The 11,444-nt window shown below is 44.2% G+C and overlaps 1 protein-coding gene across 1 annotated transcript in view; it reads right to left on the reverse strand.

Moving 5' to 3' along the window:
• CCDC6 (coiled-coil domain containing 6) overlaps positions 1-5,808 on the reverse strand; it is a 106,133-nt gene extending 100,325 nt beyond the window's left edge. Inside the window, exon 1 of the mRNA XM_021699733.1 lies at positions 5,428-5,808. Within this exon, the coding sequence (XP_021555408.1) occupies positions 5,428-5,736 (309 nt within the window). The 5' untranslated portion in view covers positions 5,737-5,808. The remainder of the gene's footprint in view (positions 1-5,427) is intronic.
• Between the last annotated feature and the right edge of the window lie 5,636 nt (positions 5,809-11,444).

Genomic DNA, 11,444 nt, shown 5'->3' on the forward strand with positions numbered 1-11,444 from the left:
AAACTAGCAGTTCAACCAAGTGAAAGCTTCAAGAATGCGAGGGGTATGAACATGAGGGGTACATCTTGGAAGCACGAGGGGCCAGACCAGGCAGAGCCTGGCAAACAACCAGAAAGTCGACCTGGCGGGGCGCCTGGGTGGCTCAGATGGTTAAGCGTCTGCCTTCGGCTCAGGTCATGATCCCAGGGTCCTGGGATGGAGCCCCACATCGGGCTCTCGGCCCAGCGGGGAGCCTGCTTCTCCCTCTCCCACTCCCCCTGCTAGTGCTTTCTCTATCTGTGTCTCAAATGAATAAATAAAATCTTTAAAAAAAAAGAAAGAAAGTCGACTTGGATCCAGAGGGTATGGATGGGGCACCATTGAAAGTTTTTAAATAAGCAACGACTATTTCAGGTTTTTGCTGTAGGCCAGTCTCTCTGGTCTTGAACAAGAGTCACCACAAACCAGGTACTGGTGATTCTCTGAACTATTCCTCATCCCCAGCAAAACAAATAAGGAGAACACCACAAAAGACTGACATAATCTCCTCTAATGATTTGTTTCTTTAATCAAATACAAATACATTATATGAAACACACAGAGGGGACCTATGAACATGAAGAACTTTAACTGCAGAAGAAATCTAACATTATAGCCTTTTTAAGAAGCCTGAACTTGTGTACAATTAGACCTAACCGTGAGGTCATACATTTCTCAAAGTTCTGTCTCAAGTTGGGTGTTTCCATTAAGAATCTAAGGGGAAAAAAAATTTAACAGAAAAAAAAAAAAAATGACACACCACACCTCTTTACAAGGGCAATGTCAATCTGACAGCTTCAGAGTCTGCCAAAATGAAGTCTTAAAAATGGAAAATAGTGTATTAGGCTTCCAGAGTAAATAATCCCAAATCCACAACATTTACTATATGGTGACTTTTATTGGTTAATGAGACCATTACAATGGTGATGTTTAAAATCGCCAGGTTTTCTAATCATGTAGTACCAACCTGTTTTTCTACTATAACCTCAAAATGCCTTTTTATTTATGTATTTCCCTAAATGTCTATAATAAAGTACTAATTTTATAGTTAGAGAAAGATCCTTAAATACTAGTGACTTATTTCAGGCCTTTATTTTCAAACCAGACACATGCTGAAGGTCTGAACTGGTCTAGGAAAAGCACACACCTTAGAGAACTAGCCATGCCAGGTGTGAAGCTCTGCTTATACTCTGAGAAGCCCAGCAACTAACCAGTCTACAGCTGTGAAGCCATCCAGTGACTGCCCACTAATGCATTTTCTCATCTGCTCAGAGACCACCACCCCTAGACACCTCTCACTACAATGAATCAGATCATCTCCAATTAATTTTCACCCACAACACAAGCTGATAGATCTAGCCTAACATCTAAAAGCTGCTCAACAGAGTTACTGAGCATTTGTTTTTTATTTTCTCCACTCCAAAGAAGAAATTATGATCTATAATCAGCATCCTGGTTGCTGATTTACTGGGAGAAATTGGATAATCACTCAAAACATTCCATTCCACCCCTAAGCCCCAAGTAAAACACACTAGGGCCAAGCTTGTAACTCCCAGATGCTCCAGGGACTTGGACACATGGATGAAAGGCCTCATACAGAGGATTCTTCCCTGTAGATAATGCTTACCTCTATCATACATATGCTGAGAACACAGACCCATGAAACCAGTCCTTTATTAAATGGATAGTTTGATCCAAATAAGCACTTATATACCAAAACAGACAGAAATGACCACGGTTAAGAATTCTATTAGCCTTTGGACTGGATTTTAAAAGAGGGCATGGAGGTGTGGGGGGGTGGGGCGGGAAGCACAGTCAGTTAAGTGGCCAACTTTTGATTTCGGCTCAGATCACAATCTCAGGGTCCTGGGATCAAGCCCTGCATTGGGCTCCACACTCAGTGGGGAGTTTGCTTAAGGATATTCTCTCTCTCCACCCCTCCCCCCACTTACACACTCTCTCTAAAATAAATAATCTTAAAAAAAAAAAAAGAGGGCACAACACTGAGGTATCACTACACACCTATCAGAATGGCCAAAATCCAAAAGACTGACAACACCAAATGCTGACAAAAGATGTGGAGCAACAGGAACTCTCATTCATTGCTGGCAGGAATGCAAAACGGTACAGCCACTTTGGAAAGACAATCTGGCAGTCTCTTAACAAAATTAAAAATACTCTTTCCATATAATCCAGTAATTGCTCTCCTTGGTGTTTACCCAAAGGAGCAGAAATCTTTTGTCCACACAAAACCCTGCACACAGATGTTTGTTGCAGCTCTATTCAAAAATGCCAAAAGTTGGAAGTAACCAGTCCTTCGGTAGGTTAATGGATAACTATGAAGACAATAAAAGAGATAAGTGGTTGCCAAGTTAGGGAGGGATAAAAAGGCAGAGCATAGAGGATTTTTAAGGCACTTGGTCTACTCTGTATGATGCTATAATGGTAAATCCACAGAATGTACAAACAGCAAGAGTGAACCCTAATGTAAACTATGGACTTGGGTGATTATGATGTGTCAAAGTTGGCTCATCAGTTGTAACAAATGTACCACTCTGGAGGATAATGTTGATAATGGGGGGGGGGGGGGGGGAAGACAGGGAGTATATGAGAAATCTCTGCACCTTTCCTTCAATTTTGCCGCAAACATAAAACTGCTCTGAAAAATAAACTGCTTAAAAAGAGAGATTGAGAGGGTACCTCTCCTCCATGGTGTGGCTAATGAGCAATGTATCTTTCTGAACATGTTCAGGGGTAAGGAAAGACATCCATAATCATCTTTAATGCTCAAGAACATGAAAGTTAATATTATATGTAGAGGAAATAATAAAAGGCAGGAAGGTAAGTAATAGGATTATGGTGCCATTTTCCGTTCAAATTAACTAAAATAGTGAAAAATCTAACAAGGCCTTCATTTAATTGAATACAAGACTTATCACAAACCTTCTAGGCAGCTACTAACAAGGGCTATGTTTAAGTTAGAGTTGTCATGGGTTGTGCAGCTTAACCTTGACATAAATTACAACACGGTGTTGTTCAATGGACCCCTTACACCCACAAATCCATTTCATGTAGTCACATACATTTCTCCTCCCAAATTACACACCGGAGAGGTCAAAACCACTTCAACACAATCTGGGTCCCAGATCAGTTAACCAAACTCTCAAAAGCTTAAAGGAATCTCTTCTCTGCGTTTGCTTTAGTAACACCTGCCAAGTCCTAGGGAACCAGGTAAACCACAGGCATTTTTATTTGTCTACCTAAATATATGAATCAGAGATTAAAGAAGAACTGAGCGGCTTTTGGTACTTGTAGGCTGTCATCTAAAACAATTTTAAAACTCTACTCAGTAAGGTCACAGAACATTTCACAATGTATATTTAGTTGGGTGTCAGTTTTAGCTGAGGGTAAGTGCTAAGAAATAAAGCCACCACCTTACACACTCTTCAAACCAAGTGTTCAGAAGGCCTCTGATCTTATACACCAGGAATGAACATGTCTGTCCGTGCAAAGCCAACGTGTTTGTGTACAATTTACAGACCTACTTATAATATGGTCAAGTATCAAACAGATACCCTTTCAGAGTACCTCCACCCCCTAATCCTCTCCCAAACAAACAAAAACAGCCTGAATTGCTCACTGTATGCAAGAGGCTAGGGATTCTGTTTCATAAAGTTTTACTACTTTCCGTGGTTCACATTCTCCAAGAGACTAACCCTCTCATTTACTAACTCAAACCTTAAATAAACTGCTTCCACCAACTTCCCCCTCTTCTCAAACCCCCACTCAGCAGAGACATCTCTCTGGGCCAAGAAAGCTACAGAGGAGGCTTGGAAGTGCCTGCCTCTGCAAATTCTTCCCCCTTCCTACCGAAAGGGCACTTCAAGAACTTGACAGTCTGGAAAGGCGTGAATGTTGCTCCAATTCCATTCACCAGGGCTGGATTTGAGCATGCAAAGTGTCTTTCTACAATCAATTTCTATTTAGGCTGCCAATTACACTGAATCTTTGGTGGAAATCTGCTTCCTAAGCAAATTCAGAATGCCATCCAGGTCCCATGTATGAGCTAGCACTGGGGAACATACACACCCACTCACACATATACATTCACTCCTCCACTGAAGACTTTTTCTGGCACCGGGACATCCTAAACTTGCCCCCATTTCATTTCCAGACTGTCATCTTTGATCCATTCCCAAATTCATGCCTTTTTCTCCATCTGAAGGTTCAGTCTAATCAGCTATTGTGCAGCAACTATGGTAATTTATCCCCTTGATTTCTTGACATTTTCTTCTCTGCTCCTGGCTGGGAAACTGTTTTGATCTGAATAGAGTTGTCTGTATGGGGATTCTGCATGTTAATGATGTGGCTAGCTGGCAGGGATATTAGGTGAGAGCACACGGTGTACTTTTGCCAGTTATGTTTCGCCTCATCACGGCTCGAGTGGCCTTTCTAATCGCCTGCTACACTAGGAAGGAGACTACAACACCTAATCTTACTGTCTTCGGGGGAGCCTGCGGGGCTAGGTGGAAACAGAACAGACAGCCTATTCTCTCATCAAGACTCTAGACTCTGAGGCAAAATACCCCTAGGCACTCCACCACCAATGAAGCAAACACACGTACACCTCGTTCGGCAAGGGAAAAGGAGTCAGTCGATACCCTTCACCACGGTTTGAGCCTGTCCAAGCTTCATACCCTTCGCTCTGTCCAGGCTAGTATAAGATGCTGCATTCGCCCGGCTGTATGCTGCCACCCCGCACCCCAACCCCAACCAAGGAAAGGACTTCCAACGGAGGTGGGAGCATCAGCTCCGGTACCCGCCCTTCCCTGTAAATCCTGGCCAGAAAACTCCACTTCCCGGATTCCCGGCCACTCTCTCCCGCCCCCTCCCCGGGCGATCAAGCTAGCGCCGTCCAGATGCCAGCGAAGTGCCCAGCCCAGCTATGCACCCCCCCCCCAGTACCCCAAGTCAGGCCCCTGGAACTTACTCCGAGCTCCTCCCTCTCCCACAGCCTAGGGATCCCCAGATTCTGGACGCACCCCTTAGGCATGCTAGGACTGAAAAAAGTCCCCCCCCCCCCCCCCCCCCAAGCCACGCCACCAGCCTCCAGCACTACCCGGGAGGGGCCTCCTCCCCAGAGGCTAAAAGGGAACGTGCGTGATGGTCCAGCAGCTTTCTCCCACACCCGGCGAGGAGCCTGACCCTCAGGGGAGGCCAGACTCGCGTGTCCCCGGAGGAATACCTCCCTCTCTCCCACCCCCCGGGGGCCAGCAGTTCTTGGCAGAGAGTGTGTTTGCTACGGGTTCCCGGAGCCTCGGGGAGTTCGGGGGCTGCCCGGTCCAGGTGCAGCCTCTCCCGGAGGCAGGCGGAGGTCCGCGCCACGGCGCACCCCCGGGGGGCACTCACGATGGTCACGCTGGCTTTGCGCAGGTCGCGGTTCTCCTCCTGCAGCGCCTTGCACTTGAGTTTGTAGGTCTCTAGCTCGATCTTCAGCACCTTGTTCTCCTGCTGCAGCGAGGCCAGGCGGTTGGTAAGCTCCTCCAGGCGGAACGGCGAGATGACAATGCCCCCCGACTTCCCACCGCCGCCACCTCCCCCGCCGCTGCCGCCGCCGCCGCCGCCCGAGGTCGATGAGCAGGACGACTGCATGGCGGCCGAGCTGCTGCTGTTGCCCCCCGCCCCGTCCGTGTCGCTCTCGCTGGCGCTGTCCGCCATGGCCGCGGCGGGCTGGGGAAAGGAGGAGGAGGAGGAGGAGGAGGAGGAGCAGGGAGGCGGCAGCGGCGGCGAAGGCTGGGCTGCGAATGAGTGGGCGCCGGGCGAGCACAGAGGAGCGCCGAGCTGGGCGCCTGGCAGCAGGGCGCAGACTCCGAGCGGCGGCGAGAGAAAGAGAGGGAGCTTCCCGCTGCCAAGGGACCTCCTCTGCCAGAGAACAGAGACCCCGCCCGGGCTCGGGCAGTACTGCACTGGGGCTCGCTCCAGCCGGGCCTGGCGCGCTCGCTAGGCCGCCCTACAAAGCTGGCCGAGAGCTCCGGGACCCGCCCGCCGCCGCCGCCGCGGCCCGCCTCCCGGCGCCGGCCCGCGGTCCAGGGACTCGCCGGTGCAGGAAGGCCAGGCCAGCCTCGGCACCAGCGGTGCACCGACCGCACGTGTTCCGAGGGAGGGCCTCCTGGCCCCCCGACCTAAGCCCCCGGCCCCCAGCCTCTTCCGGGCTCGCGCCGGCTCCCGGGAGAAGGAAACCCAGTGCCCCGCTAGCCTTGCAGGTGCTGGGGACACGTGGAAAGGTCACGCCGGCTCCCGCATCCAGCCCTGGCCGAACCGTGGCCCCATCTTCCGCCGACTGCGTGTACTCCTGTCTCCCTCTGTCTGTTTCAAACATAGACGCAGCCCTTTCGGTTTTATCTTCTCGGTGAGCTTAACCGGGAAGCCTAGGATAGCGCAAAGAGAACAGAAAGTTCCCCCTCCAGGAGCCAGTGGGGTGAAACAGGAGCAGCCACAGGTTAACCCAGTTAAGAAAGAATTTGCGGAAGCGACACTCCGCTCTCTTTACTCCTCCTAATAATCTAATAAACCATACTGCGCTCAATTGTTTAAACAAGGTGCAACTTTTTCTTTTTGCATCTTGAGAACAGTGCCAGGATGTGTCACGCAATGGGATTGAGACACTAACACTCACCTAAACCAAGAAGAAAAAAAGAAGCACTTTCAATGGATTAAAACCCATCTCTTTAAGTGCCAGTTTTCCAAAGTAACTGCAGACGTCGTATTATGCTATACAAATAATGATGATTAAGTGGGAATACGGCGTAACCATCACCCTTATTTACGACCATCTTGCCCACTCCTAGAAAACTTTTAATAGGTTAAAAATAAAACATTAGTCTAATGTGATCTAATTCAGGGTTCTAGTTTTGAAGTATAAGAAATTCGAAATCGAAACTTTGATTACCCCCTTCCCTCCCAAAGAAAAGCTTGCAGGAAATCCGCCCAGCAGGTGAGATGATTCTAAACACCTTTAAACTGTTGACACAAAACAGCTTTCACTTATGTATAAAAATTGGAAAGTGAAACTGACCAGACTAGTTATTATCTGAGCTTAGTCAAGGAAAGAACAAACACTTGGAAACAGAAAATGGGGGGAGGGCGGGAGAGGGAGAGAAAAAAGTGTGAAAATTTTCTATTGCTTTGAACTTTTGGAAATGTTTATAATGTGTCAGGAGGGATAAAGAGGTGGATTTAATGATTTTTATTCCCACTCCTCTGTTATCTTTAAACCTAAATTTGATCTAATGATTAAACTGTCATTAAAGTGTCATTCAGTGGCTAATGGAAACTGGTATCTCGGAATAAACTAAAATTCCAAGTGTTCCAAATGACATCATCTTTTACCAAGATGGCTGCTTCCAGCAGACAGCTGAGAAATGCCAACAGCAATTAACCCCCAAATTTCTCCTAGTTATTTTTTAGAGCTAAAGGACTTATGAACTTAATCACTGTTGGTGTGGCAAGAAACCAAAAAAAAAAAAATTGGCTTTGCTCTTCAGAAACATATAGCCAATGTGAATTGTTAGAAGTTATCCAGTGTAATTTTCATTGAAACTTATTTATCTCCCTGACTTTTCTTTTCGGGGATCTGGTACATGAGACAAGCAGCTCGTTAAAGTAGAAACGGCTTCTGGAAAACTCACTTGCTGGGTGAAATGGCAGAGGAAAGCTAGCAGGGAGCAGCACCACAGGGAGAAACTCAGATTTAACAGCATTCTTTCCGCTTTATTCAGCGCCGTGATAGAATCTTAGAGCGGGTCTGGCTTCCATACTTCACAAGTTTCTATTGTTCCCTATACCATAGTATCTTAAAGCTTCCACTTTTAGAGCTTATTGCAACAGAAACATTCCTTCCAGGCAGAGCAAGGGGCAAGTTGACTCTTAGCTTTATCACCAACTACCTGGGAAAGACGGACTGACTCCTTCAAGTCACCAGGGGGGGTGGGGTTTAAAGCGCCTGACTTTCTTAAAGGGCCCACGTTATAGGAAGCCTAAAAATGTGTTGGTCTTGAATAGGATCTGGAGGAAAACTGCATTTTGACATGGTATTTGTAGGCAGTAATTGTGTTTAGAAGACTTCGGGGGAAAGCCATCTTCTAAAGCTTCCCTGCTGATACAGATGGGAATAAACTGGGGAAAATTTTTTTTCACTGTGGTTTTTATTGTTATTGCAAAGCAGAAGCGTGTCTAATTTTCTACTTCTTGTAAAAGTGATTCCCCTTATAAACAGACCATTTATCACAACATTGGTTCAGTAATAGCATTACAATAGAAACACTAGTTACAAAACCAATAATATCATTATAAAACTCTTTCTCAGCTTTCTAGGGGAAATGAATCAGAAGAAAAGGTAGCAGTGTGTGCTGCCTGGAGGAAGAAGAGACATACCTAGATAATTGCTTCCACGGGAGAAATAATGAAATTTACCTTTGCCCTAAATTCAAGCTGCAAAATACAACAACAAAGGAAAAGAATACCTTATAGTCTAATTACAAGGCACAACATCACAATCTTTCTTTGTCTAATGCTCTTTGGGCAGCTGATTTACTCTGTGGCCTTGAACCTTCCAACAGTAAAATTAAAATAATGCCATAAATCAGAGGGAAGTTTTGTTTATTTTTTTATGGCTATAAATAAATTGCTGTACATATCTAATATCACACTAATGTCACATACTAGTGATTTCATTCAAACTCTGAATGGATTCGGTGGGTTGTTGCAAGACCCATTGTTACAGTTTTGAAAAGAATCTGAATAAGCCAGTATGAGCTGGTTATCACAGAGTGCTGAAATTTGGATAGAATCATAGAAGAATGGGCCACTATGGTGTTATCATTCTCTTGAAAAGTAGTTGATATTGAAATATGTCTTGTTTATTGAAATATATCCACACTTCCTACTATTGCTTATCTTCAACCACCCCATTTCTTTAACATGTTTTTTTTCAATATCTTATGCATATTGATGTCAAACTAGTCCTGCATATTCAGGATCCCACTCTGGCAAAAGGTCATGACTACAAGGGCGCCTGGGTGGCTCAGTTGGTTAAGCGACTGCCTTCGGCTCAGGTCATGATCCTGGAGTCCCTGGATCGAGTCCCGCATCGGGCTCCCTGCTCGGCAGGGAGTCTGCTTTGCCCTCTGACCCTATCCCCTCTCATGTGTTCTCTCTCATTCTCTCTCTCTCAAATAAATAAATAAAATCTTTAAAAAAAAAAAAGATAAAAAAAAAAAAAGGTCATGACTACAAGATTAATTACATATCTCATTATTGGTTCAAAGGAATCAAAACCATCTCTACAAATGGCAGACAAAAGAAATATGTCATCAGCTAAAGTAAATTAGATGGAATCAAGTAAGAATTTCAAAAATAAAAAATGAAAACATACGACTTACGTGTCTGGAGATTTAGCAACCTACAAAACCTAAAATTTGTCTTGACACAAAACATACTGAATTCCTGACTGAGAAATGCTATTTAAACTGGTACTAAATACACAGCAGAACTTGAAAAAAGTAAAGGGAATCCCAGACTCCAAGGCAAAGAGGAAAACTAGAAACAACCCAAGTGTTCACCTACAATATAAATCCTGTTATATTCATGCAATGGAATAATATACAGCAATGTGAATGAGCAAACTACAGCTACATGAAACAACATGAGTGAACCTCGCAAACATATTAGTAAGCAAAGGAAGCAGACACAAAAGAGTGTATACTGTATGATTGCATTTATATAAAGTTCAAAAATAGACAAAATTAATCTATGAGGTTAGACATCAGAATAATGATGCTCTTTGGGAAGAGATAGTGTTTGGAAAGGGTACTAGAAGATTTCTAATAATGTTCTTTTTCTTTTTTTGGGTTATTTGTTACATAGGTATGTTCACTTGTGAAAAGATATTCAGCTGTATATTTATGATCTATGTACTTTACTATATGTATCTTGTGCTTAAACAAAATGTATAAGTCAAAAAAGGGGAGGAGTGAGGCATTACAAACCACAGTAGCAGGTGAAACTGGAGCAACAGTATTGTGGGGTTTGTTAATCATGAGTTTAATGCCTATCAAGGACAGAATTTGAGGACTTGGGGCCATACAAGGCAGGAAGGTGTAACTAAGGAACCTGCAAAATGCCACAGTCAAAAAGCCACACCATACTGAAAGTTTTCCTACCTGCAAACAGGAAGACAACAAGGAAGCTTGTTTGCCTTAAACTGGATTCAGAGTTTAAAAAAAAAAAAAAAGATCTCTTTGGAAAAGTTATCATGGAGTTAGGGATTTCACATATAAACTTCATACTACCAAATGGTCCAAAAATCCCCAACCTGACGTACTATCTTTTTTTTTTTTAAAAGATTTTATTTATTTATTTGAGAGAGAGAGAATGAGAGACAGAGAGCATGAGAGGGAGGAGGGTCAGAGGGAGAAGCAGACTCCCCGCCGAGCAGGGAGCCCGATGCGGGACTCGATCCCGGGACTCCAGGATCATGACCTGAGCCGAAGGCAGTCGCTCAACCAACTGAGGAACCCAGGCTCCCCTGACATACTATCTTAAAAGTAGGGTTGGTTTGGGAACTTTCTGGGTAATGGAAGTGTTCTATAGTTTCACTGCGGTAGTGGCTACACAAATGTATACATTTGTCAAATCTCATCAAACATACTTAAAAAGGGTGTTTGCACTCTATGTAAAATCCGACCAAGAAATTAAACTGACAAAAAATATTTGAAATAAAGATGGTAGTATTTCTAGTGTACCTGACAGAAACAAGCAAAACTTTACTCTGGAAGCAGTCTCAAAATGAAAATGGGATTACAATTGGAAATTACAAAACACACAGAGAAATAATCCCTCACAAATAAAAATTAACAAACAGTAAAGAACAGGAAGGATGGTATCCCTAGAATTTCAGTTAAGACAAGTGTTGGAGAGAGTTGGATTGGATAAAATTAAGTATGTTTAAAATAAAAGCCATAAAAGAAGGAATAGAAAGCATAAGATAGAAAAAAACACAAACAGACTTGAAAACAGAACAATCCAAATTACAAAACAACCAAAGAAAATATTTGGAACTTAAAATATATAGGAGGCTAAAATCAATTAACCAAAGACCAGGAACACACCTGCAGCCACAAAAGCTGGCTTTATCTAGCTTGCTGCAACAAAGGAGAATGTACACCACAGAAATGGTGGGAGGGGTTTGTTACAGGATTTGTGCTTGAACCGGGTGATTCTAAGCAAGGTTTAAGAAGGCAAGGGTCAGTTCTGAATTAGATATTGTCAAAAAGTGGAGGAAATTTGGTGATTGAGTATCTCGGTAATTTTTATCTAAGAAGCAGGAGTCTGAAAGCAGGGCTAGAGTTATCGTTTGGAAAGAAGCA

The sequence above is a fragment of the Neomonachus schauinslandi genome, chromosome 6, assembly GCF_002201575.2.
Source record: "Neomonachus schauinslandi chromosome 6, ASM220157v2, whole genome shotgun sequence".
NCBI classification, from domain to species: domain Eukaryota; kingdom Metazoa; phylum Chordata; class Mammalia; order Carnivora; family Phocidae; genus Neomonachus; species Neomonachus schauinslandi.